Source organism: Numenius arquata, chromosome 2 (assembly GCF_964106895.1).
Source record: "Numenius arquata chromosome 2, bNumArq3.hap1.1, whole genome shotgun sequence".
In the NCBI taxonomy this organism is placed as follows: Eukaryota; Metazoa; Chordata; class Aves; order Charadriiformes; family Scolopacidae; genus Numenius; species Numenius arquata.
Window position 1 is genome coordinate 55441202 of NC_133577.1, and position 27141 is coordinate 55468342.

The following is a 27141-nucleotide window of genomic DNA, read 5'->3' on the forward strand; positions in this document are numbered from 1 at the left end:
CTTACCCTCCCATCGCTAGCAAATTCCAGAAGAGCATTTCCTCAAGCCTGGGAGAAGGGGGTGCTCCTGTGTGGCACTGGATGATTTACTGCACGCTGTGCAAGCTGCTGGTTTTCAACTATATTACTGAACTGTAAAAGCTTCACAAGTGTTTTGGGAAAAAAATTATACTGCCCACCGTATCTTAAGATGACAAAACGCTGATTTGTAGCCAGATAAGTGGTCCTGTGGCTTTTTGGTAGAAACAAGGTTTCAGACCTTTGGAGGTTCCTTCAATGCAAACGCGGGAGTGCGTGGTACCGTGTGCCATCGAGCACCCGTATTCAGCAGAGATGCTGTTCACCAAAGCACGCGGTTCAACCCACAGGTGCAGTCTAAGTTCTATCTACTTTACCAGCGTTAGCGTGCCTTTTGGTGTTTTTAATCTTGAGATTCGCAGACGGTTTAGAAACCGGGGTGTCTGTACCGATGCCATGCTGTGGCCTTCTCCATCTGCCATTTTGTCGGGCAGAGGGGAGTGATTACCTCTTAAGTCCGAAGCATGTGCTTGTGCACGTTTTCCACCACAAGCTAGAAAGTGACTGCAGCCTTACGGAGTGCCCCGGGGAGGGCAGGAGCAGGATTTACCTGCAGGGTGGCTGCAGGCTGTCTGTCTGTCGGTCGGTCGGTCTGTCCCCAAAGCAGGGCACGGCACGGCACGGCCAGCCCGGAGGGCAGCCAGGCCCTGCCCAGCCCCGGCTTGGCGATCCCCGGGGGTGGGGGCCGCGCAGCCCCGCCTCCTCCCTCAGGCGGGCGGCCTACAGCTCCCGGCGTGCTGCGCGTCCCCAAGTGACGGCATCTTCCGGCGCCGCCGTTGCCTAGCGACCATGTCGGGGCGGCGGGTGCGGGGCCCGCTGCAGCGGGTGCAGCGGCGGAGCCGGGAGCTGCAGGCCCAGGTACCGGGGGCGGACGGGCCGGCTCGGCCCGGCCTGGGGCGCCGGGGCTGCGGCGGTGGCGGCTGACGGCGCCTGTCCTGTGTTGCAGGTGGAGGCGCTGCGGGCGGAGAGCGCGGCCCCGGCACCCGAAAAGCGGAAGGCCCTTTCGCAGAGGTGAGAAGGAGGAGGAGGAGGAGGAGAAGGAGGAGCAGACGGTTCCCTGTACAACTTTCCGGTTTTCTTCTAATTGTAAAGATCTCTTCCCTGCCCCTGCTCACCTGTCTGTTTCCCAGGAGGAAGCAATAGGCTAGCGGCATCCCAGTCGTCAAGGGCTGAGGTAGTTTTAAGTGGGAACTTGCTCATCACGGATAATAATTGGCTAAGCCGCTGTTTGGGCTTGTATCAGTATTTGTCAAGCTGCATGCACACAGAGCCGGTGAAGGTCAGAGTATCTAAATTTACACGTTTCAGTAAGCATGCATGATTTGGGTCACCCATCTATCAGAAATTTAAGATAATGCTATGTATCTGTCTTGCTTTCAATGCAGATGTTTGCAGCTGAAGGAATTGGTGGATGAGAATACAAATGCCCTTCGTGATTTGAAAAAAGTAAGTGTGAAGACAAATTTGTTAATGGTTTTCTCCAAAATGCATCACAGAGAGCTTTTAGAGAACATCAGCCTCCTTCAATTTTGGATGCGTCGGGACAAGAGCAATGCCTAGGACTGCACAACCCCTGACTGGGATCTCCGAGATCCATTTATATTATTTAAAAGCATATTTTTAGTGCTTTATTGTGTACAAGTTCTGCGCTTAAAATCTTTATCAACCCAATACATTATAAATTGTTTATCAACCCACTGCATTGTATTGGAAGCGGAGAATGCAGATTTGAAATTTAACACAACATTTCATTGTGGCAGAGTAAATGGGCAAGAAGGATATCACTACACATGGAGTGACAGCAGCCCAGCAAGGTGAAAGCTCATAAGATGCGTGGAAAAGTAACCTTATAGATGAACTTTAACTTTGTCTGATTCTTTGAGCAATTTGTCGTGTTCTTCTTTCTCAGGGTGATGAGCCTGCGCCTGTGGGGAATTATAATCAGAGGAAAGAAGAAGAAGAAAAGCTATTGCTAAAACTCTCTCAGCAGCTGCAGAAACTTGTTCTTGTCTTGGATCAGGATAATGTGACTATGAATTATGGAGCGTAAGTAGCTTAAACAAAGAAATACAATCAACACTTTTATAGAATTGTACAAGTACGATTGGAAAGGACCCTGAAAAATTGTTAGCTCATCCCCTTTATTATCTTAGCATACATTTAAAAAAGAAGTACTGAAGAGCCAGCCCTTAGGGGGCTTGTTTTCTTGATGCAGTCATGAATGACTCGCTTGAATTTTCTGAGGGTGTTGGTTAATGAGAGAGTATGCAATGTGGTCTGTACACTTAGGGAGGAAACACCATTGGGATTTTGGATTTTTTTCAGATCAGGACAAAGAGTAAAACACAGGAATGGAAATTCTGTATCTGTATCCTTGCAGAGAAGGCCATATTGCAAGGCTTTACAGCAATTTGAAGAAGCTTTGTTAAAATAATAATTTTAAAAATTTTCTTTATTTTGGGTAGGGATGAGGAACATCAGAAAGATCCTCAAACAGAAGATGAAAATGGAGAAGAGGATGAGAGTGAAGCTGAAGAAAGTAGTGAGGAGGAAGACAGTGAAGAAGCAGATGATGATGAAGAGGATAAATTGTTGGATGATCCAAATGTTAAAGAATGTATTGCAGTTGGAAACTTTAATGCACAGCAGGAAGGGGATCTCACGTTTATGGTAAATATGTCTCTATAAAAGTTTTTTGGCTAGATCATTCTCTATTAAGCAATAACTATAATTAAATCCTATGCTTCTGGGATTTAGCTGGTTCCTTGAGGGGTTCAGGGAGAAATGACTTTTCCTGATGTACATTTTGCTTCGTGGAGTCCAGTGTCCTTTTGCCACCTTCTCTTGTGGCATGGTGTGTCGCAGTTGTCCATGATCTCTCTTGTGGGAAAAACTAAGCTTTTATGATTAGTTTTTGGTTTTTTTTAATTGTGTCTGGAGACGTTTTGAAATATTTGGTTGTCTTTTGTCTCTGTCTCTCTCCTTCTAATGGCAAAGAAAGGTGAAGTCCTGCTTATACATGACAAGAAGGTGGATGGCTGGTGGGTAGCCGAAAACTCGAAAGGGGAGAGAGGCCTCGTTCCTAGAACCTATCTTGTGGTTAGTGTGCTGCAACCTATTTCTGTTCTAGTCTCAACTCTGATATTTTATATATATTAATGTTAATATAGCTGCATAAAATTGATCATAATGGTTACATGGGGACACATTAGTATTTTGCATTATTTGGAAGTAACACCATGTTTGTATACATGTGTATGGAGATAGCTAGCAAAAGCAATATTTTTACACCTTGTGAAGATGTGACATATGATGAGCGGATGAGAAGCTCAACATGAGCCAGCACTGTGCGCTGGCAGCCGAGAAAGCCAACCGCATCCTGGGCTGCATCAAAAGAAGCATGACCAGCAGGTTGAGGGAGGTGATTCTACCTCTCTACTCTGCTCTGGTGAGACCCCACCTGGAGTACTGTGTCCAGCTCTGGAGTCCTCAGCACAGGAAGAACATGGAACTGTTGGTGGGTCCAGTGGAGGGCCATGAAAATGATCAGAGGGCTGGAGCATTTCTCCTATGAAGACAGGCTGAGAGAGCAGGGGTTGTTCAGCCTGGAGAAGAGGAGGCTCTGGGGAGAACTTATAACGGCTTTCTAGTACCTGAAGGGGGCCTACAGGAGAGATGGGGAGGGACTCTAGCAAAAAATGGAGGATAGGATGAGGGGTAATGGTTTTAAACTTAAAGAGGGGAGATTTAGATTAGATCTCAGGAAGAAATTCTTTACTTTAAGGGTGGTGAGAGCCTGGCCCAGGTTGCCCAGAGAAGCTGTGGCTGCCCCATGCCTGGAGGTGTTCAAGACCAGGCTGGATGGGGCTTTGAGCAACCTGGTCTGGTGGGAGGTGTCCCTGCCCAGGGCAGGGGGGTTGGAACTTGATGATCTTTAAGATCCCTTCCAACCCAAACTATTCTATGTAAGTGCAGAAAAGTTTCTTGAATGTGAAAGTCATAATCTTTGTCACTAAAGGTCAACTCTGAAGACTCAAAGCTGTTATGGACTAATTCAGGCTTCTCATAATTTATATGAAATGCGAGTCCATGTAAATGTTGGAGTATTTTGTAATTTGACATGGAAGAACTTTTTTAAAAACAGATTTTAAAGCTCTATAACTTTTCTTTTTTATTCATTTTTAGAGTTGCCTACACATGTTGGTTCATGTACTTATGCACATATATGTCCAGTGTATAGTTGTGGTGGACATATGTGGGTATGTTCAGTTTGGATTGGTATACACAGTTTGGATTGAGTGATCTGATGGAACAAAGCTTTTCACAATGTAACTAAAGATCATGTTCAGTAGCTAGCTTTTTACTTCACGATGCTGATGTATTTATCTTTTTCAAGAATCCGCTTTGCAAATGCAGTCTCTTGCTTACTTGTAGGAATATTCCAATCACTTGCTCTATCTGCAGAATTAAGGACAGTGTTCTGTAGTTACAGGGCTCTGGAGTGATAAGTCATTACAGACAGAAGACTTCCTCTACTGAACTACTAATGTACTATGGTTGGAGAAAGCATTTTTAAGAACAGAACTGTGAAGAACTCAAGCACTTTCCCTTTTTGAATCTCAATTACAGGTCCATAATGAAGAAGAAAACCAAGAGCAAAGTGGAGAACACATAGAAGTGGTGGATGAAACAGCAGATGGAACTGAAATTAAAAAAAGGTAAATTGAGTGATATGAAAGCAAGTAAGTATACAATTATTCTTTCTTCTCGTCCTTAAATCTGATTCTAAAAGAATTTCTTACAGTGAGAATACCTTAGTAGGATATTTGGTTCTTTGTGACTGCATTTTTCTTTTCACTACAGCAGACATTTGGGGTTTGGTTTTTTTTCAGTTTGCAGACACATTTTTACTTAAGTGTTTTTGTTGGGGAGTTTTGCTTTGGTTTGGGTTTGTTTTTCCCTGTCATAAAATCAAAGAATAACTGGATCATGTGTTGAATTATGTTTCAGCTTATGAGACAGTCTGTCAGGTAGTCTTAGTGGCTAGAAAGATGCCTTTATTAGTATCTTTACGTATGGTTATTAAGCTGCAAGTATTTGAAGACAAACCTGTATTTAGCGTTTAAATTTTTGTCCACACAAGGATGATATTTTATAAAAAATAGATTGTTTTTCTTCCAGAACAGATTCTCACTGGATAGCTGTAAGAAGAGCTATCACTGAGGTAGGTGTATGTCTTATATAGCAACTTCATCTACCATAACATTAATTTTTTGTAGGCAAGGTTTGCCTTTCACCAAACGCTGTATCTCATAGTACAAACATATGTTTTTAACTAACATCTCTATCTTGTTTTTCGTAGTAAGAAATGCTACAGAAATGTTCTCTGGTGCTTTAGAAATAGGCTGCAGCCCAGCCCACGTGTCTGAAAGAAGTTGTAAATGAGATGTCTTTTGCTGTTTTGCCACAGTAGTGCTACACTGTTTCTTTCAAGGGTGTGATTTTGTTCTGTAACTGGCTACTCTGCTGCTGTTTTGAAGTGGAAGGGGGATTTAACACACTTGGAGCCTGGCTGGGTCCATGCATGAAACAGAGTAGAAGTAGTTACCAGAGATGGGCCAAACTGGCTTCAGATTAGAAGAGGTTACTGGTGCCCCAGGTCTCCGATATTGGTTGTGTGAGAGTTCTAAACAAAGATAGAATTAGATGTTAAGTAGCAGGAATACTAATATCTGTTTGTTTGTCTGGTTTTTAATAGAATGACACAGTAGAGGTATTGGCAACTATAGGAGCAGTTCCTGCAGGATTCCGCCTGTCTACACTTTTCCAGCTCTTAGAAGAAGGTAAGGTTTTCTCATAACTGCAGTGCAGGATTCTCAAGTGTCTGTGGTAAGTGTCTTATCCTGATTACTAGCCTATTGGACTAAAATCAGTATTGATTAATTGGTAAGCTGTATAGGCTATATTTGACCCATCAAATAATGTATAAAAGGCTCTTTTTTTCTTCTTCACACAGTTTTAATTTATCTGTGTGAAATCCTGGCCACACAAAGGCAATGACAAATTTCTGAATTATTTCCAAAGATTTTCTTCTTTGGAAGATACTTCCTGTTGACGTTGCAGAAAATTATGATTTTTTTTTAATCTTTCTTTTTTCTTAGAGATCTGTTGGTAGTCTCTTCACCAAATATATTAAACATCTCACATTTTCTTAGCCTTTCTGTTTAAAACCATCTCAAATCACTCGCTCTTTTTATTAATTAAATTACTGTGCTTCTGGAATGAAATACTGCAGAACACTTACAAAGAGTAAAAGTACCCTTTTAAAAGGGTGCTTGTAGAAGATACCTCCATAGTTTTGTTTGGACCAGTCAAATATTCAAATGGACTTTGTCCACATCTGAATTTTTTGGGTGTCGTTCATTTTGTGGCAATAAAAATCATTAAAGTTTTAAGAATTTTTGAAATTACTCTTGTTGTAGGTAATCAGTTTCGAGCAAGTTACTTTTTGCAGCCTGAACTTACTCCATCTCAGTGGGCTTTCAAAGACTTGGTGTGGAACTCTGAAAAAAATACTGTGAGTATTTCTGGTAAGAAAGCTATGATGCTTTTGGTTTGAGAGAAATGACAGGATCTCTAGATGTGAATTTCTAGCACTGTTCCATATTGGTGGGTAAATATGGCTGTGAAACAGATGATAGATTTTTATGTCAATCTGGACTCCTTAGGCAGTAGATGTTATCATGTTCTACTCTATTATAGGCAAAAAATCAGTACAAATTGTCATGTTGGGTATTTTTTTAAGAGTCATGTTTTAGCTTAAGTTTGTGGGTTCCGTCCTTGTCTGGGGTGAAGCAGATTTGCATGGGTGACTAGTCTGAATTTTTAAACCATGAACTTCTGCTAGGCACTGTGAAATCACCAATTTCATGTTCTTTGATTTTGGCTAATGGTCATGTTTTGATTTGCACCATTTTAAGAATATTCCTTTCCTCTCAAACTTTGATAGGACCTTCTATCTGTCACACTAAAAATATTTGTAGTGATTTCCTTAGAAGAGAATGAAAGGCTTATCAAAAAATTTTGCTGCTGCTACTAATACTATACAAGCTTTGTGGTTTGAAGAATCCAGTCTAGTGAACACTAGACGTGATCATCTCACTAAATAAACACAAATTGGTACCACATGCAGGAGGAGCCTATAGATTTAATCCTTCTTCCGTTGTCTGTATTGCAGATCTGTCCTAGACCGACTCGAGTATCCCTGATTGTAACTTTATGTAGCTGTAAAATGATTCCTCTCCCAGGAGCCAGTGTACAGGTTCTCAGTAGACACGTTCGACTCTGTCTGTTTGATGGCAATCGGGTAAGCTGTTTGGCTATCAAAAAAAGTCTTGAGGTGAGGATCTTTCAGGCTCTGGTCCCTCCAGTAGCCAGCTCCTCTAGTTGTCTCACTCAGAGAGAGAGAGAGACACACACACAATCTGCCTCCCAAGCCACTTAACTTACTCTCTGATTAGTCTGACTTGATACTCTCCTGTGATCATACACTGACATATGTACCCTCAATCTCTCACTTGCAGTCACCACAGACACATATGCCCCCAGTAGCCTGTGATCTGGCTAGTTGCTGGCACCTAGACATACACACACACATTCGTGCAGAATAGAGAGCCCGTTCACCCAGAAAAATAATTATAAATGGAGTTTAATGAGGAAACAGGACAGACTACATTGTTCATGTGCTGGACTTGGCCAGACATGCATACTTATCCCTCTGCTTTCCCACCCTTGTTCCTCCACAAAGCACCTTTATCCCTCCCTTTTTCTGCCTTTGGTTCCTCCTCTGAACATCCCATAGTAAGTCATGTGCAGTCCCAAAAGGCCCTCCCCTGCACACCAGTGTCTCATACCCCCGAGTAGTAACCCCTTTCAGTCTGTAAGGTGATCCAGCGAGCTGCTCCCCTTGACTCATCATGACGGGAGTCACACCTGGCCCCTGGGGCTGATGGCTGTTCTGGGCAGCACTGGGAGGGGTTGGGGTGGGAGCTTCATTTCTGCATAATTTCGGTCCCCCGCCTGCTATTGTGCCTCTTTGCTCCTTCATGTTTGTGGAGATGAGCCTTTTCTAGGCTGATCTCTCTCCTGTGATGGGCCTGGGTCAGGGTCATATTCAGATCCCCCCACCTGCCATTGATCTTCTGTGCTCCTTTATGCGTATGTGTAGAGCAGCTTTTTATAACAGAATCTAGCGCTGATGATCTGGCAGTTTTTTTCCTGCTGCACTGAATGCTCTTGGGGTCAAAGGGACTATTACTGGTGTATATGAAACAAGGATGGTTGGAAAGTGCTCTGTGGCTTCAGAGAAAACTTCCTCTGTAGTTCTTTTAAACTGAAATAATCTGATGAAGTTGAAGAGAAAGCATTAATTTTATCTTTTTTGTGTGCAGAGTGTTGGATTAATCTGGGATAATACTGCATTTTCTTAAAGCTGCATAGCTTTCTGGAAAAACTTGTCTTAGCTTTTTTCACTACTTATAATATTTTAGGTGGTGAGTAACATTCACACAGTGAGAGCCACGTGGCAACCTAAAAATCCTCAAACATGGACCTTTTCTCCAAGGGTAGGTATCTTGCTCAGAGAGTTACATAGCCAGTAACTATCTATTTACAGCTGCTTATTTAGTGACGCCTATTGCATATGATATTCGTGTTGAAATAAACTGTACTGCAATTAAAATGAACATGCAGAAAATAAAAGACTTGCTGAAGTGCATCAATTCAAACTAAACCAAGTGTTTTAGCAAAAACACTTTGGAGAAGAGAGTTGGGGGGAAGGAAAAGTAGTAGGAGGGACTGGTGATCCAGCCAGTGGCGCTGGTTAACTTTGAATTGATATCAGACACGCACTCCACTGTTCGTGGAGAAGTGAAGAGACCAGCCACTTTTGCTTTGACTGCATTACAAAAATAGCACATACTTCCATGTTTCAGGTGCCACGCGTGGCCACATTCACAGCAGCATTGTCACGTGTTACCTCAGTTGTTGCTGTGTTCTTGGAGGGAGTTAAGTGCTTTTGACATGTAAAGTTCTGTAATAGCTTGTCATCACACACAAATAAAGTACCTTGATAGCATAGCTGTGTTTCATGGCAAGATAACGAATAAGGAGAGCAAGGTTTCAACTTAAATTGGTTCTCCACTCATCATTTTCTTTTATATGCAATGGGATTGGGCCTGAGATCTTAAGTGAATGAGTGATTTGTTTGATGGCATTTAAAAATAAAAGTGTTTTTTTTACAAGGTATATTCACTTCTTTTTTTTCCCCTTTCTCTGTATTAGGTAACGGGCATTTTACCCAGCTTGCTGGATGGTGACTGTTTTGTCAGGTCCAACTCTTTGTATTCAGATATTGGTATATTATTTGAACTTGGCATCACTTATATTCGCAATGTAAGTGTGTAAAGCTGCAGTATAAATTGTTCCAAGCACAGGTTTATAAAGTGAACCGTATTCAGTGTTAAGCTCCAGTATCTCAGCAGTGAACTGTGAGATCCAAATGGAAATTTAGCTGAACTGTTTCTAGCCTATAGCTTATAAGATTGTCTTCCTTTTGGCTTCTTGGAGGGGGGGGAGATATGTTGGGTTTTGCTTGGGTTTTAGTTCTAGTCAATATTTAGAGAGTAAAATACTTTCTGAGTAGTGGACATGAATGTACCTTTACTTTTACTGAAATAATTTCTGTTAGTCTGCGAAAGATCTTACGTTATGTGATTGGAGAGGACCAATTCTCTTCACTCCTGCGTTGTTTTTTCTGTCTTTGTGACTCATTTCAGACTACTGTGCTATATACGAAAATTTTAATTGTTTAAATAGTATGCACACTGGTTTCTAGCTGCAATTGTTGCAGATACACTTATCTGTCTAGGATATGCTTCTGAAAAGTACAGATAGTGATGCAATAGATGGTACAGCCCGTTAAGAACTACCGTAATAGAAGGCATATGCATGCAGCAGCATAAGAAACACTAACATTTGGAGGATACAGTGGCTTTTTGGAGCAGATCACTGTTCTGAAAGATCTCAGCCATTTTGTTGCAGCCATTTGACTTGATTCTTGCTGCCTCTTTCTGAACACTTAAATTCATTATGGTTGCAGTCTTTCTCAGGTGAATCTTGGCAATCAAGTAAATCATGGGTGAAAGATGGAAAGTGGGGTAACCACAACAGTTAGCAAGCAGGGTATTAAATGGTGGGCAACAGAATTTTGAAAAGATGGCTAGAGAAGTTGCAAAGGGGAGTATTGCTGTATTTTCTCTTTCACTAAGACCTGTATGAACTTAGGGTGCAAGAGTGCAGTGCCAGTGGAGCTGTGGAGGAGACACATGCTGATAGTGTGGTGGGGATGCATAACTTGCGAAGGGAGATAAGGAGAGTGTATATCTGTAGGGCACTGGACTATATAAGTCCTGGTGATGAACAGCATGTTGGTGAGTGATGGTTCACAGAGACCCAAAGGGGCATAATGGCCCTTCTCATGCTAATTGGAGTAGTCAAGGTTACAAAAAGTTGTCTGCTTCTGTTTACAGAGTAAGTTTAAATGAAAGCTGGAGTATTTACAAGTTCCTATCTGTTATAAGTATTTTTGGGGTCTGGAAACAGATGGGCTGGCACACAGGATCAGCTCCCTTTCCCAGACTCTGTCCAGAGCTGTGAATAAAGCCGTCCAATGCACACGGTCACTGGCTTGGAAACAGTTGTCTCTGGAATCAGATGGGTAAATCCTTTCGGTATGTTTTTTTTCCTTCTGCTTTTCTGTCCTGCATTCTTTAGAGCATCAGTGCAGGTTTAGGGTGGGTTTACCTTTGTATCTGTGCATTTCTTTTTCAGGAGCTTTGATATACTTAGATTTCCCTTAAATGGGTATTTCTTGGCTTTATAAATCCTCATCTTTTAAATACGTTCATGGATGACCAACTTCAGCAAAACCGTGTGTGCTGTTTGGTAAACATCTTCAAACACCTGTGAATGTGACATAGTCAATGTTTGCTTACCACATATCTGGGGTTTCTACCATTTTAATGTGATTATTCTAAATAATTGTTTGTGGTTCAGTTACTCATTCTGGTTTAGCTGCTCAAGTTATTTACATTTCTCTTTTTTTCTAGTCAACAGGTGAAAGAGGAGAGCTCAGTTGTGGCTGGGCATTTCTGAAGCTTTTTACTTCTGATGGAATGCCTGTTCCTTCCAAGTAAGTTTATTGTGTTTTCCTTCTCTCTCTCTTTCTCTGTCTCTCTCTCTTCCTCTCTCTTTCTCTCTCTATATTTATATATGTCTGTATTTACATCTATTTTAGGCTAGGAGTAAAGTTCATATTCCACACTTAACACACTGATAGGGGCAGGTGTAATCCAGACTAATGTGCAAGTTGTACTGAGAGAATGCCAATCCTGCTTCCACACCCAGTGTATGTTCTACTAAGTTTCTGTGGGAGAAGTGCTCCCTGCACCCAACATTCAGATTTGAAATGTTACAAGTTAGTATGTGTTTAAAAATATTCTTCAGTGGAATTTTAAAACTAAGGAAATGTCTGGGAGTGACAATGTCCTTTTTAATTCTGGCTCTTCTTTATGTGCACTTTGCTGTATATCCGTTTCTCACATTAAAAATAGGAGATTGGTGTCTACGACTTGGAAGCATGTAAGAGTTGTTGTAAATGAATCTCTTACCATTCACCTGGAGAGTGTGAATGAGCTTATATTTTTGCAGCTGATTTGTGATTAGTTCATGGGTCCAACAATCTTACATAACGATAAAATGCACATATTTGTATTTCATTAAATGTAGGAAAGCTTTCTGTTAATTTACAGAAATGATTCATTGTAGATCAGACTTGCAATACTTGGGTTTTACCAAATATATGTATGTGAGTGTGTATTCTGAATATATTTGGATTACAGGGCAAAAAAAATACCCACAAGAGACCTCTACTGTACTATCTCTTCTGAATCTGATCTCTAACATAGTTTTGCTATTTCATTAAGTTAAACATGGTATCTACAGAGTGGAATTGGATGCTTGCTTCAGCAGTGACTTACTCTTGACAGAACTGGGATTACGTTATTCTTCAACATTTTAAATCTTCCATATCTAAAATTTCCTACATAAGCGATGACTCCTCAAAAACATTTTAGTGAAACAATTGCTAAGCTTCATATAAGAAAAATATTGGAGTCGTGGAAAACAGCGTTGCTAATTTATTTGAAAATAGTTAACAATTTCCCAATATAATACAACTTTCAAATTTATCATTTGAGGTTTGGTTACTTGATTAGGTTTAGTCATTTCGTATAAAATACTATTCATAACATCAAGCACCACGTCAGTTTTTAATTTGAGATAGCAAGTTGGTTTCTTTCTCACAAAGCGGTTGTGCTGTTCTCACATATCCTTAGATCTTTCTATTTTAACTACGCTGCTCTTCTTTAACAGGATGTATGAGCTGGTATTAAATGGTGGTACTCCCTATGAGAGAGGTGTTGAGGTTGACCCATCGATATCAAGAAAAGGTATGATTTCTCCTAAAGATTATATAAATTAGATGATACAACAAATGCTATACTTACTTTACAACATGCAATCCTTAGCTGGGGCTCTTACTAGCATGCAGTTACCACAGCCTAGTTTTCTTTTGTGTGTTCTCCTTTTGCATAAGAGAGAGTTTATTCTTAGGGCTAGTGGGATTCAGAAGTATTTGCCAGTGCTAATGTTTCTATAATTTCCTGTTTCTGATAAATGCATTCAATTTTTTCTTTAACTGCACTTAACACTTCTTGGCTATGGGGTGATGGTACAAGGCTCAGCAGTAACACTGGTCTAAAAAGTTCCCAAGCCAGGCTGTTCAAGTCCCATATCATCAATCCTGTATAAGTTATGGGCGTAAATATGCTATAGAACATCTATACTGCTTCTTCCCTGCGGGGCTGAGTAAAACTTCACTAAGAGTTGGTTCAGATGGTAGACCCCTTGTATTTTAAATAAGGGTGGCCATGGCTTTCCTCTGGAGGCTGTAATAACATCCATTTGCCAGTGACACATGCTGCAAGCTATAGAAGGCTTTTACCTTTTGGGTTTGGACACTTACCTCCCCATACTTCATGCATATTATGAGTCCATCGTCCTAGAGAGAGGTAATAGCTTATGTTAGACCAAATGTTGATATAGCTGATATGTTGATATATTTTCAGATGTTCAATTCCTCCTGGTTTTAGACCGTCCTTAAACTTATTTTAACAAAACATCTCTTGCCAAACTTAAATGTCCATTCTTGTAATATAATTTTAATGTTCTTTCAGAATGACAGATTTCATATTAGGTATTTATTTCTAAAGCAGGCAGCGGTGTTTTTCATCAGTTTATAACACTCAAGAAACAGCCTGTGCTTGTAGTGAAACTAAGGTCTTTAAGCATGCGGTCAAAAGACATCCTGAAGTAAGTATTTGTGTGTGCCATAAAATTACATTATTGTGCTGCCATAAGATCACGGAATCAAATCACAGAATGAAAAAGTATTTCAGATGGCCCAGAATGGTCCCAGAGATCTGAAGTGTTCCGTTTCCCTGGAACAGTGGCTATGCAAAAATCTGAGGGTCACATCACCTGCATATTGTACTCGATCTTTGTTTGACACTTAGAGCTATTTTGTTGAAAACAAAAAGTCTTTATGTTTAGATAAGATGGAAAACTGCAACAGCAGGAGTCTGGCTGTTGTGACTTATCAATGTGCACCTTCAAAATTTGTGATGGATTCATGGAGATGCCAATATGAGCTAATAATTTTCTCCATGAAGCTGTCGTTACCCTCAAGTTTTGCTGAACAATGCTTTGTAGGAGCACTTTTGAATAAAAATCTCAACTGCATGTTGTTCATTTTCCCAATAGTTTGCTACCAGAAACGTTAATTGGCAGTATGTGCTACATCCATCTCTTGATATTTTATCGACAAATACTTGGTGATGCGCTCCTGAAAGACAGAATAAGCATGCAAAGCACAGGTAAGAATTGCTGTTGTGGAGAAGAACTCAGTAATGGAGAGTGTGTTGGAGAAAGATCAGGTTCCTAAAGAGAATCACTCTCTCCAGGGTTTCCCGTTTATAAAAGAAAGCAGGAGTCTGCAGGAGCAACTCACTGATACAGGGTACTCGGAGTATTTTGTTCCTTGGTATTGCTGGCACTGAGTGACCATCTCGCAAGGTTAGGAAGTCATGCTCCCTGTGTAGAGGATTTCAGTGCTTTAACTTCCAGTCTGTAGGTGTTGTGGGGACAAATGTTGTCCCTGTTGATAAAAGAGAACACCCTCTTGCTATGAATACCACCACTCAGTGTGTTTGCATTTCAAACTAGTAATATTTCAACCCGTATCTAATTTGTTGCCCTGTTTGACATCAGTTCACATCGCAGAATGCAAAAACCACAAGAATAGTTTTGTTTTCTGTGAAGTATGAATTAAGTGCTTTCAGTGAAATTCTCATTTTAAAAAGCCTACGTGGATAGGTAAAGAGTTATTTCTAAACAAATAAAAATAAATAAAAAGCAAATAAAGCTAAAGGATTATTTAGAAGAGATGTTTTGTTTTCACCTCCCATGCAATGAGAGATTAGACATGTACACACAGGTTTACTCATTCATTTCTAGTGTATGCGTGTTCTCTGAGTTATAGAAGAGATTAGGCAGATGTTTTTGTCATTGAGGCTAAGTCATCCTCTTTATTTTTTTTAAATTATTATTTACTTATTGGCTAGTGCCACAGGGGGAGACAGAAGTGGAAGAGTTCTGGTATTAGAACTCGGTATCTTTCTCTGATTTTGCAATTCTTTATCTTTCCTTTTTCTTTCCACATCTCTCCTTCAACAGAACTGTAATAGTTTATAGTCTTCTCCATTTTAAAATCAATTTGAAATATGGAAAAATTACATTTTTCCATATTTCATGTAATACAACTGCACTACAGGTGAATTTATATTGGTACTGCAAAGTGATTTTCTTGTATTTTCTCCTGTTTCTTCTCCAGACTGAATTATGTATTATCTGTTCCTAGGGCAAATGAATTGCTTGTGCATTTACTAACATTTTTAACTTACAATCTTTAGCCATACTTTGGCATCTGAATTACAAATTCCTCTTTCAAAGGTGCTCAGAATTTAATTCCCTTTGTGATTTTAATGAACTTTAATATACATTCTGAGAATACTGATTTCAGTATCTGAAAGTCTGATGCTTTCATAAATTAATGCTCTCTGTAGTAAACTTACAGAGAAACTGAGACCATTTAGTTATTAAAGGCCAGTTGAGAACTATCATACTTACTTGATTTGATCTTTATAACGTAGGACAATAGATTGGGCTGATGACCTCTCCTGGAGTTAAACTGTATCCATTTGGATTCAGATTTCATTTGGAATGATTTAAAGGCTTTACCTCAGTGTTTCAGCAGTTGTTCTGGTAGACATTTTCTACTTTTTTCTGGTGTAACAAAGGAAGATTTCTCTTATTTCAAAATCAACTATCACTTTAGAAAAGACAACTTAAAATGTCTGTTATATTTCACAAAAACAATCAGTTCTGGCTTGCTTCCGTTAAATGTTTTGTTATTAGTAAATGGTTAGTGTTTACTAAACTTTCCATCAACTTCAGTGTGAAGAAACAACAGTGTACATTAAATATTTAAAATCACAAGAGAAAGAAAACGCTTCAACCAAAATTCATAGATTCATAGATTGGTCCAGGCCGGAAGGGACCTCCAAAGGTCATCTAGTCCGACCTCCCCGCAGTCAGCAGGGACACCCCCAACTAGACCAGGTTGCCCAGGGCCTCGTCGAGCTTCACCTTGAATATCTCAAGGGAAGGGGCCTCAACCACCTCCCCGGGCAACCCGTTCCAGTGTTCCACCACCCTCATGGTAAAGAACTTTTTCCTAATATCCAATCTAAATTTCCCCTTCTCCAACTTAAAACCATTGCCCCTCGTCCTGTCACTGCAGGCCTTTGTAAACAGACCCTCCCCAGCCTTCCTGTAGGCCCCCTCAGGTACTGGAAGGCCACTATGAGGTCTCCCCGGAGCCTCCTCTTCTCCAGGCTGAACAACCCCAGCTCCCTCAGCCTGTCCTCATAGCAGAGGTGCTTCAACCCCCTGATCATTTTGGTGGCCCTCCTCTGGACCCGCTCCATCAGGTCCATGTCCTTCTTATATTGAGGGCTCTAGACCTGCACACAGTACTCCAGGTGAGGTCTCACCAGAGCAGAGTAAAGTGGCAGAATCACCTCTCTGGATCTGCTGGCAACACTTCTTTTGATGCAGCCCAGGATGTGATTGGCCTTCTGGGCTGCGAGAGCACATTGCCTGCTCATGTCCAGCTTCTCGTCCATCAACACCCCCAAGTCCCTTTCCTCAGGGCTGCTTTCTAATACCTCATCCCCCAGGCTGTATTTATACTGAGGATTGTTTCGGCCCGGGTGCAGGACCCTGCAACTTGCTTTTGTTGAACGTCATGAGGTTCATCTGGGCCCACCTCTCCAGCCTGTCCAGGTCCCTCTGAATGACATCCCGTCCCTCTGGTGTATTGACAACACCACACAGCTTGGTGTCATCTGCAAACTTGCTGATGGTGCTCTCAATCCCTCTATGTCGTTGATAAAAATGTCAAACTTGTATTCTTGTAAAATTGTAAAATTCACTTGTAAAGTTCACTTGTATGTTTATGTAGCACTCTTGTAATCTTATCCACAACCTCATTTATTAAAATAGTTACAGGACCCGGCACCAGTGGGGCTCAAGATTTGCTGCCACTTGCCCTGTTACCTTAAAATCACACACAACACAAACCAGTTTAAGGTAGAATGAAAGTGTTCATTCGTAACAGCCAAATCAGGCAGCACAATTTCAGATATTTTTAAAAAAGACAGGTGCAGAAATGAGGAAAACCACCTCAATCTACCCTTAGGTTAAATCAGTAAGTTCTCTTGTTTGCTGGCTTCTCCTAATAAACCTGCAATCAGTTTTCGTCTCTCTCTCCTCTCTCAGGTTAACTGTTTCTCAGCCACTGAGAGTTTGCTACAGAGAATGCAGGAGTTAGCTCTTAGACCTTCCCTGCTGCTCTGGAGTACTATTACAGCTAATTTTCCCTTTGAAATATTCTGAGGGGATGTGCTGAATACCTTGATGTGTCAATACCTTGAAAACTGTCCAGCTTCTTCCTTAGCCTTGAATATGTTTGTTTTCTGTTTCAGATTTAATCTGTAACCCTATTTTAGCAACTTTCCCTCAACTCATGGATCAGCCAGACTTGATGGATGCACTTCGGGTATGTTATCTACATCATATTCAACTCTAGCTGACATGTCAAGATATCCACATAGTTTGCAAAATTTGAGCTTTTTTTATCCTGTGAAAAGATAAAGAGCAAAGCCAAACATCAGAAAAGTTTTGTCTGTTTCAAGTCTGTGCAGATCTGTTGTGCCTTAGTGCCTTCAAAATTGCAAGAGAATGCTAGAGCACATGCAGAAGGGATGCAAAGACAAATAGGCTAGTGTGAGCACTGCTAGCCACAGCAAGAGAGTGCTCGGTTGGATTAGCTGTCTGAATCTTTGTCTTGCTTCTAGGACAGCACTGCTTTTGTGACAGGTAGGAGCTGATTTTAGCTTCTGACTGGCAGGACAGTGCTCACCATATTTGCACTGCAGTCCCTCGCAGGTGTCCTAGTACCAGACAACAACAGCTGAGTTATTTCTGCCTGAAGGACACTACTGTTAGACTTTGTCAGGCTTTGGGGTTAGGTTGTATTTCTCCATGCTTGTAGAGTGGAAAAAAAATCAGCCTCAGTTGTGATTGATTTTTTTTTTTTTTTTTTCTTCTGCAAGGTGGATCCCCTTGATTTCATTTTTATGGCTCTGATAATTGCAAGTCTCCAAATCCTTGCATCTGTAAAATTTGGTGGAATGGCTGTTTGCTTAAATCAACTAAACTGGCACAAGAGAGGAATGGGGAGTTGAGGAAAGTGGGGCTGCAACAGGAGCTTAAACTATTGTGGACTTTCAGCAAGAGAAATTTTTGCAACTAAAAATGCAATTACAGAGTCACAGAATCATAGAATAGTTTGGGTTGGAAGGGACCTTTAAAGGCTATCTAGTCCAAACCCTGTGCAATAAGCAGGGACGTGTTCAACTAGATCAGGTTGCTCAGAGCCCCGTCCAGCCTGACCTTGAATGTTTCCAGAGATGGGGCATCTACCACCTCTCTGGACAAGCTGTTCCACTGTTTCACCACCCTCACTGTAAAACATTTCTTCCTTATATCTAGTTTAAATCTTCCCTCTTTTAGTTTAAAGCCATTACCCCTTGTCCTATTGCAACAGACCCTGCTAAAAAGTTTGTTCCCGTCTTTCCTGTAGGCCTCCTTTAAATACTGAAAGGCCACAATAAGGTCTCCCCAGAGCCTTCTCTTCTCCAGGCTGAACAACCCCAACTCTCTCAGCCTGTCCTCACAGGAGAGGTGCTCCAGCCCTCTGATCGTCTTTGTGATCCTTCTCTGGACTCGCTCCAAAAGGTCCATGTCCTTCTTATGTTGGGGGCTCCAGAGCTAGATGCAGGACTCCAGGTGGGGTCTCACCAGAGCGGAGTAGAGGGGCAGAATTACCTCCCTCGACCTGCTGCCCACACAGCTTTAGATGCAGCCCAAGATGTGATTGGCCTTCTAGGCTGTGAGTGCACATTGCTGGCTCATGTCCAGCTTTTCGTTGCTTTAGATCTCCACAATCTCAGTTTGATTTTACATTTCATTTCATTTTAGAGCGCTTGGGCAGACAGAGAAAGAATGTTGAAGAGATCTGAGAAGGTAATAAAATACAGGTTTTTTCTTTAACATATCTTCAATCTAATTTGAACTAGAAGCTTTCTGTCAGTGTTACCGGTAATTAACTTTTCTTCTCACTATACATTTATTTAGAAAATGTAGATACGCTAAATCAGTTTGTAACATTTCTTACCCATATTTATAACCGTAAACTAGAAGAAGAAGGAATATGAAATAATTAAATTGTAACTTTTTGTGTCAGCATTTCTATATGGTTATTAGTGGGGAAGCTATTACTGGCTCATACCCAAAGTGTGGCTCCCTTTCATGATATGCTTCCAATACTTGACTGGTAAAAGCTTTCCACTGCTACAAAATGGGCTGTGTATGTCCACAAAATAATGTTTCTTCCTCCAACCTCTGAGCTCCAGTCTTCCCACAGTCTGCCTGGAAAAAGACCCCCAAATTCTGCAAATCTCCTTATGTCAGACAGTTGTAATCTCCCATTTTAGTGTGTAGATGGCTGGAGAAGAAATAATTGGCCATGTCACCAGGCTTACCTGTACCTTGTCCTACCTCCCATCCTCTGGACAAAAAGAAGCTGTAGGTAACTGAATGAGAAGGGCATTGGCTCTTGATCCAAGACACTTCACTTGGGAGCAGCAGCAGGATATTTCATTCATTGCGTATGCTGCTGAACAGATACATGAGATCTCCCCATTTATGCAAAGAAAACAAAATGCTGTTGAGTCAGAATCGCTCTTTCAAGGCCATTCATCCAAAATGAAAGCTGATCTGCTCAAAGAATTAGTAACTCCTCAGTATCCTAGAACCATCCAGTTTTACCTGATTTTTGTCATGTGCCACTCCCATAGTAGGATTGCTTCCTAGTGAGTTCTTACTCCTTCTTGCATGGTTATACGATGCTTAGCTGCTAAATCTCCTGCAGAGATGTTAACTGTTCAATGCCAGTCATAGCGCCCACGTGTCGGTAACGTTTCTGGAAGAGTCTCAGTGGTCATTGAGTTTTCCAGGAGGCAGTGCTCTCTGTGTTTCCTTTCATGAAGGGGGTTTTCTAGTGTGCATGTGGAAAATGAGGCACACAAATCTTGTCTAGTTAAAGTGGTTGGGATCTTTCAGTGTTTGATAATTCTACCAGGCTTCTTCTCAGTCTCTGGGGTTCGTAAGCTGGTCTTTACGGGGGAGGGTGTAATTCTCACCACACACAGAATGTCCTGTCAAGGTGTGAACAAACAGTACTTACAGTGTGGCCTTACCTCCTGCTAAGAGCCACACGCTGCAAGGAGTGTGGGACTGTTGCAACTCTCCGTCTAGGGCAGTAGAGAAACAAGTGGAGTTTGGGCTCACAAGGTGGGGAGCATGTGGCACTATGGCAGCCATGGCAAACAGTCTCAATCGGTACCTGCAGAGGCTGCCGTGGACAGTTGTCACGTGATGTTTTTAGCAAGAAATATAAATAGCCCTTGAGCAAAGGGCTATCAATGATCATTGCACAGATTGCTGTTTTGTAGTAACGCTGGCAGGGTTTGGCTGCATATCGCTGCTCTTTGGTCTTTTCAAAAAGTAGGTGGGTTGGAGACCAGATTTGTTGATCTATAATTTATATAGCGTACTTCTTGGTGGTAGGTTTGAGGGTCATCTGAGCTAACTGATGTTTGTTTAGGAAGGTCAGATCTCTTCCTGTTGTTATCCTGGGAACTGGGGGTTAGTTGAAGGTTTTCTTATTTCATTTCTTTTTTCTTTTTTTCCGTTTGTACAATACTTTTGTAGATGTGCTTGGCAACACCGCGTATTTGCACTGAAGTATTTTCAAATACTCTTCTCTGCAGAGAGATCGAGAATTTATGAAGTCTTTGTTTGTCCTGGTGTACCACGACTCTGTCTTCCCTCTCCTCCAGTCCACTTTCCTCCCCAGCTACAAGTGGGCTGAGGAAGAGTCTGAAGCATCTCGCTGGAAGGTGATTGCTGACTTCTTGAAACAGAGCCGAGAGAATGATGGTGCACTTCGGTATCTGCTGTCATCAGAAAATACTCACAAACCCTTTGATATCTCTGAGCTGGCTTATGATTTCTTAGGAGAAGCGAGGGAAAAAAATCCTGGAGTATGAATGGATTATAGAACTATTCATGCAATGTAAGAACGGGGTAACAATATAAAGAATTTCTTACAAAAAGAAACTGTGTACTATCTGAATTCTAATGAATATTAACATATTTAACAGTTTGAGAGACTAAAATTATTTGATCAGTTCAACTAATGGAAATTACATTTTAAATTTTCCCCTTTGCAACATTAGACAAGGCTGTGGTTGCCTGTTGCTACCTGTACCTGTTGTAGCCACATTGAGTGTCATATTTTGCCTAAGCTGAGCAAATGCTGAGGCAGCACTTTTCTCCTCTCATGTCACTTCCAATTAATTTCCAGTTTTGTTTTAATCAGGGTGAATATAAGACTCTTTGTCACAGTACCCCAGTAGACTGGTAACAAGCAAGGAAAATAGCAATGATCTTTAAGAATGCTGCTGAGCAAGGTCAGACAGGTTAGGAAAAAAGAATCGTCTCTTGTCCAATCAGTGGACAGCAGGTTGTTCTGTATTATTTAGACTGTTTTACTGTTTTTCTTTCCCACTCAGGAAAAGGTTGGGTTATTCATAGGAATGTGCTTGACCCACCTAATACAAATAAAAGCTGGTGAGAATGTAGGGCAGGCCACGTTTCCCCTGTACATGGCCATGCCGTAGGGCAGCTCCCCCTGTAGCCTCCCCATAGGGCAGGCTAGTGAGCTGTGGGGTATTCCTCAGGTGGACCAGGATGTTAAAGGCTTCTTTTCCATAAGCAGTTTGTAACCCAGGCCATAAGTGCTGCCTGCTGCCAGTGGGAAGTTACTGATTGGGTTTCTCTTTGGCACTGGAGTCTCTGGATGCTTTCTGTGTGGTGATGGGTATGTTGCCACCATGTCCCATGAGGCACCAAGGCGCACATGGATTTAAGTCTGAGCCAGGCACTAGTTTTGTCTGGTATTAAATGTTTTAAAACAAGATCTTTCAAAGACCACAGCTCACTGCATGGAGCCTGAAGCCAGCTCCCGCTGGCAGTGGTTGTAAGCTGGAGCCTCCAGAAATGCCACAAAGCACTTCCCCCTGGCCTAGGAGGGGTTCAGAAAATGAGTAACATCATGGATTTGATCTTTGTTCTGTTATTGCACAACAGCTTGGCATAAAAGCCACATTCCTAGGGCATCACTTGGCTCTCCTATCAGAGAGGTATGATACCTTACCAGGATAATGTCCTCCTGCTGCAGAGTATTGCCTGAGAGGACAGAATGACTTCACTCCAAGCCATGAGGCAGAGATGCCACCTTCAGCCTTTCCTCCCACCAGTTAGGGGGTGAAGTGGAGTCCTCTGGAAAAAACAACATGTGCTTGTCGAATTGAAAGCGCATTTGCCAGGAGGCAGAAATTAAAGCTGTTCCGGTAGCTGTCCTTCAGACCTTTCTGGGTGTTTAGGAGGACACAGGCAAGTCCTCCCATCTCTTACCAGTGTGTTGAGTTGTCTGTAAAAAATGTTTGGCTGCAAGTTTTCGAAGGCTGGATGCGCCCAGCGGGTGGGTGGGGAGCCTGATGTGAACACAGAGCAGAAACCTGAGCAGAAAGGGGAGGAGGCAACAACAGTGGAAGCAAAAATATTTCAGGCTTGAAAGAGTGCCAAGGACAAAAACTGATTGCAGGAAACATTTCTGCCCCAGTGTGGTGTAGGATTTTTTTCTTTCCCCTCTCATTAAAGACCTTGAGTTGGTTGTGTGCCAGTGGCAGGGCTGGGGTCCTGCTGCTCTCCCATCCCAGCGTTGGCAACAGGGTGTGTGAAGCCAGCCACGATAACTGCAGGGCTGCTGAGGGCTCCTTCAGCCAGAGGAAGCGGTGTGGTGCCAGCCCGGGCTGGTTTCTGCGATTACGTCCCTGTGGGTGTGTCGGTTAAAACCCCACACGAGCGGTGCAGAGCTGGAACAGTCACGGCATCAGCTGAGAAGAGATGGCCTCGGCGTGTATCCCTGCGGCCCCGACGCAGCCTGCCTTGCCCTCCGGACCTGCTGTCTTCAGAACCATCCCCTATGCGTTCATCCTACCAGAGATAGTGAGTATGCTGAGATTCGTTGCATTACAGCACTCCGCTAGTGGTTCTAATGAATCTAAACTTCAGGGAGCGTCCCCAGAACAATCCTCAAGACAGCATTAATGGGAAAGAACATCTTTTCTTTTAGCTTATACTGAATGCACAAAGGTGGTCTTAATGATGTAATTTTTTTGGAACAGCTTGAGGACAAGATACACTCCAGCTCCATCCCGGAGCCCGCATGGGTTTTGCTGGCTGCTGTACAGCTGGGAGAGGCTGAGGAGCTGCTGGTGCCTCCAGGGCAGGAGCAGCTCTAGTTATTGCATAGAAATTGCTTGAAAATCAAGGGAATTTTGTTCACTGTACGAAGTCTGTCCAAGGGCTTGAAGGCAATTGTGTGTCTTGTAATGTGTGACATTCCATGAATCTTTTCAATTGTTTCTGGGTCCAGAGGGCACCCGGTGGGACTGGCTGAGATAACCACTGGTGTACTTTGATACATGAGACAGCGCTGGCGACCCATGCTCCACAGACACAATCACTGGGGCTGGGCTTTGCCATGTGCTGCCTGGGCCGGTGGGCTCAGATCCCCACTGCCAACCTGGGGGAGTGTCATCCACCAGAGCTGGAGTGGCACAGGGTGGCGTGAGTTTATTCAGATAACCCCATGTGCTGTTTGGGCATGATTGAACATTTTAGGTGGACCCAGAGCAAGTGTCTCACTCTGGGCTGGTGCGTGGAGTCAGGAGGAAACTTTCTTGTGCCATGTTTTCTTGTGCTCAGGTTAACAAGCGGGCAGGGCTGGGCTGACACGGCCATTCACCTTTCCCAGATAAAAGCACATTTTCTGGCTTCTCTGCCAAAGCCTTCAGGGTGAGATGTTTCCTTGTGTTGAACACAGCAGCGCAGTTCCCTTTTGTAAGAAATGTTTTGAGGTATTTCCCAAGAGTGTTCAGGGAAACTCGTGCCGGCTTGCGGTGCTACTGTTGTGCTGGGATGCTCTGGGAGGCTGCTCTACGCTGACTGAAGATGCAAGGCTTCCTGTGGCCACCTGGGCTAGCCCAGGAGGGAGGGGGAGGAGAAGGGGCTTTCCACATCCCATGCTCATTGGAGGCACATGTGTTTGTCCCTGGCAGCTCTGTGGGACCTGGGTGTGGATCCTTGTCGCTGCTACCTCCGTCTCCTTCCCACTACTGCAGGGATGGGTGATGTATGTGTCCCTCAGCTCCTGCCTCATCTCCCTGCTGCTCCTCATAAGCTATCTCTTCGGCTTCCACAAAAACAGCGAGAACTGGAAAGTGCTGGTAAGGAGGGGCTGGGACAGTGGCAGATGTTGGCGGTAGCAGTCGTGACAAGTCGTGACAAGATGACCGTAGCTGGTGAGGGGTTAGCCAGCCAGCTGCCAGCCCTTCTCCAAACAACTGCCCCTTGCCTCCGTTTGCCTTGCTTGGAAATGCCAAGGGAAGCTGTGCTGTGCCATGGGCGCTGCGTGGGAACAGGGAGGGTTCAGCGTGGTACAAGGGTTTGGTCCCAGCCCCTGTCTGGGTGGGTGGGTGTCCTCCTCCAGTGCTCGCAAGTACAGATGCTGGACCTTGTCCTCAGGGCAAATCGGGAGAACAGTCCTGGGCAGGCTTTGATTCTCGCCGCTCTCTTGTCCTGCAGGACAGTTTGTACCACGGGGCCACAGCCATTCTGTACATGAGCGCTGCTGTCTTGCAAGCCAATGCAACCATCAGATCTGAAACTGGCCCCCACTCACCGCTTTACTACCAGCTCAACAGCGCGGCATCGGTGAGTCTGTCCAGGAAACCTAGCAGGCCAGAGCACCCCCAATTCCCCTTAGGGAGATGCAGGAGCGAACATTAAAGCTACAGCAGAGCTATCCCAAGCCCAGGAGCTGGTCAGAACTTCAGCTCCTCATCTCTGTTGTGTTGTGCAGCCAGCATGGGCTTCTTGGGGTCCGGCAGCTCATGGACAGCCTTGTATGGCTGCCTCCTGGGCAACGTGGGGTGCTTTGCCTCTTCTTTGAGGCTGGAGAGAGGTCTAAGGCTGGGGGGGGTTTCCCCAGGTCAAGAGCACCGAGAGGAGATGGGGTTAGACTCTCCCAGCTGACCCCAGCTTTTGCTCTTCTTCCTCTCATGCAGTTCTTTGCCTTCATCACAACCTTCCTGTACATCCTCCATGCTTTCAGCATCTACTACCAGTGAGCCTGGCAGCGCCGGATTCGCCGCTGCAGAAAGAGACCTTTCCCAGTAAGAGGGATGCAGCTGTCTTCCACCAGAATGTCCCTGGCCCGGCCCTGTCACCTACCCTGTGAGGAGGGTGGTTGCTTTTTCACTTCATTAAAGGAGGGATTTTTGTACAGTATTGTTGGGTTGATGTGCTTGTTGGGGTCGTTTTGCACCTGGCCTGTGGGCTACGCAGGGGGAGGGACGGGGTGCAGGCTCCCAGCCAGTCTCCCACTCTGATGTCGCACTAAATAATAGATGACCAAGGGAAGGGAAAAAAAATTTTTAAATCCCTGTTTCTTCAGCAAAGAGTTTCCTTTCTTTTATTATTTTCATATCTCCGGTTCAGCTAGATCACTTCCCAATACATAAATTCGTAACAATACAATATTGTGTTCCTTGACTTTCAATTGACTTTCAATTTGGTGTATGCAGTACTTAAAATAAAGAGTCTGCTAACAGCATCTGACCAAATAGATTTCGACCACTATATAAGCTGTGTTCATTGAACAAGCTAATTTTACTCCGTAAGAGTTAAAAATTTCCTTTCAAAAACCAGAAAGTGTTCACAGACTTGGAAAGCTACAACAGACTTCTTAAACAAGTAAATCGTAGAACTTCTAACAAACTTCTAGATATAGTATAAAACTACAGCTTGAAAACACTTATTACTACAGTTATTTACAGTAGTTGTCCACTGTCTGCAAACTGTTATTACAAAATCTGCAGCCAGGGAGTTTAGTCACTGGCAGCACCATCACCTGGCACTGGCGTTACAGGTGTTCCTTCCTCTCTCCATCCTCAGCGCAGGAGCAACTGGTGGAGGGAGCTCCCTCCTCTCTCTGCACCAGATAATCCTCCACTTCTGGGATAGCGTAGGCTCGCAGTACATCTAGGTAGAGAAGGTAGTCCTGGAGACAGGCTGGCAACGGCAATTCCCGGATAAATTGGTCCGATCGCAGGCGTTCACTCTTTAAAATGGATCGGATCTCAAGACGACAAAGATGTGACAGGGAAGGAATGGAGGCTGAAAAATTAAAAAACAAGTCAAACAATGAACAGGACACCATGGGATGACATCGCTTGCCTACAGTTACTTGCTTTAGCTGGATCCTATCGGAACCCCCCAGTGTCCGGCAGATAACAAAGGAGACTTCTCAATAGCAACGGGCTGTTGCCTGCTAGAATCAGCATTTTTGGGATTTCCCTCTAGGAGCTAGAAAAGTGACCTTAAACTTCTAGAAACAAAGTATCAAAGAATCATTTTATCCTTAATCAGAAAGTTTCATCTAAGGAGCCTAGAAGGGCTCCGCGCTTGGGGAGAGACAGGCCCATGTCACCACACAACACATGAAAAGTCAAGTCTATAAGTAAATCAAGCAACAAAATAACGCAAGGGAAAACACTTATAGGGTAAGTATGAAGTGATAGCATGACTCTGTGGCATATGATGCCAAATGTTCTTACACGTTCCTACATAACTTGACTTAGGACAAGCCAAAAGTTTCACAAACCTGTCTGTAAATGTGAATTCACTCAAATACAAACTTTCACACTATAGATCAGCTTATCCTGATACAGAACTCTAATGCCTCCAAACTCCCCTAGAGTGGCTTCTCCATTGATTTTATTCACAAGGAATCTGTAATATTAACTGGACCGTATTTCAGTGCATAAGGGTAAGTATGGCAGGTGCGTGACTTCATGGGACCATACATTTTGCAAGCCTTCAGCTGGAGGTGTGAACACCCATCCTTGAACTTTTCTGCATGAACCGTTCATTTTTAATTTCCTGCGCTCACTGACAGGGCCAGCTTTACACGAGTCACTCCAAAGACACCCGAGTGCAATTTTTCCAG

At 43.0% G+C, this 27141-nt stretch overlaps 3 protein-coding genes across 3 annotated transcripts in view; 2 read left to right on the top strand and 1 right to left on the bottom strand.

The window, feature by feature from the left end:
* Nucleotides 1-852: 852 nt before the first annotated feature.
* Nucleotides 853-21113, top strand: NPHP1 (nephrocystin 1). Its single transcript, XM_074144296.1, has 20 exons — nucleotides 853-935; nucleotides 1024-1088; nucleotides 1463-1523; nucleotides 1987-2123; nucleotides 2543-2747; nucleotides 3075-3176; nucleotides 4707-4795; nucleotides 5259-5301; nucleotides 5836-5920; nucleotides 6560-6654; nucleotides 7315-7443; nucleotides 8627-8701; nucleotides 9420-9530; nucleotides 11246-11328; nucleotides 12570-12646; nucleotides 13469-13568; nucleotides 14019-14131; nucleotides 17363-17436; nucleotides 18921-18965; nucleotides 20774-21113. The coding sequence occupies exons 1-20, from the start codon at nucleotides 867-869 to the stop codon at nucleotides 21050-21052; spliced, it is 2037 nt and encodes a 678-aa protein (XP_074000397.1). The 5' UTR covers nucleotides 853-866; the 3' UTR covers nucleotides 21053-21113.
* Nucleotides 20880-25749, top strand: MALL (mal, T cell differentiation protein like). The gene is made up of 4 exons (XM_074144298.1): nucleotides 20880-23075; nucleotides 24191-24358; nucleotides 24717-24845; nucleotides 25199-25749. The coding sequence occupies exons 1-4, from the start codon at nucleotides 22974-22976 to the stop codon at nucleotides 25259-25261; spliced, it is 462 nt and encodes a 153-aa protein (XP_074000399.1). The 5' UTR covers nucleotides 20880-22973; the 3' UTR covers nucleotides 25262-25749.
* ASB3 (ankyrin repeat and SOCS box containing 3) overlaps nucleotides 25563-27141 on the bottom strand; it is a 29823-nt gene continuing 28244 nt past the window's right edge. The window contains exon 10 of the mRNA XM_074144297.1: nucleotides 25563-26309. Coding sequence (XP_074000398.1) covers nucleotides 26056-26309 — 254 coding nt within the window. The 3' untranslated portion in view covers nucleotides 25563-26055. The remainder of the gene's footprint in view (nucleotides 26310-27141) is intronic.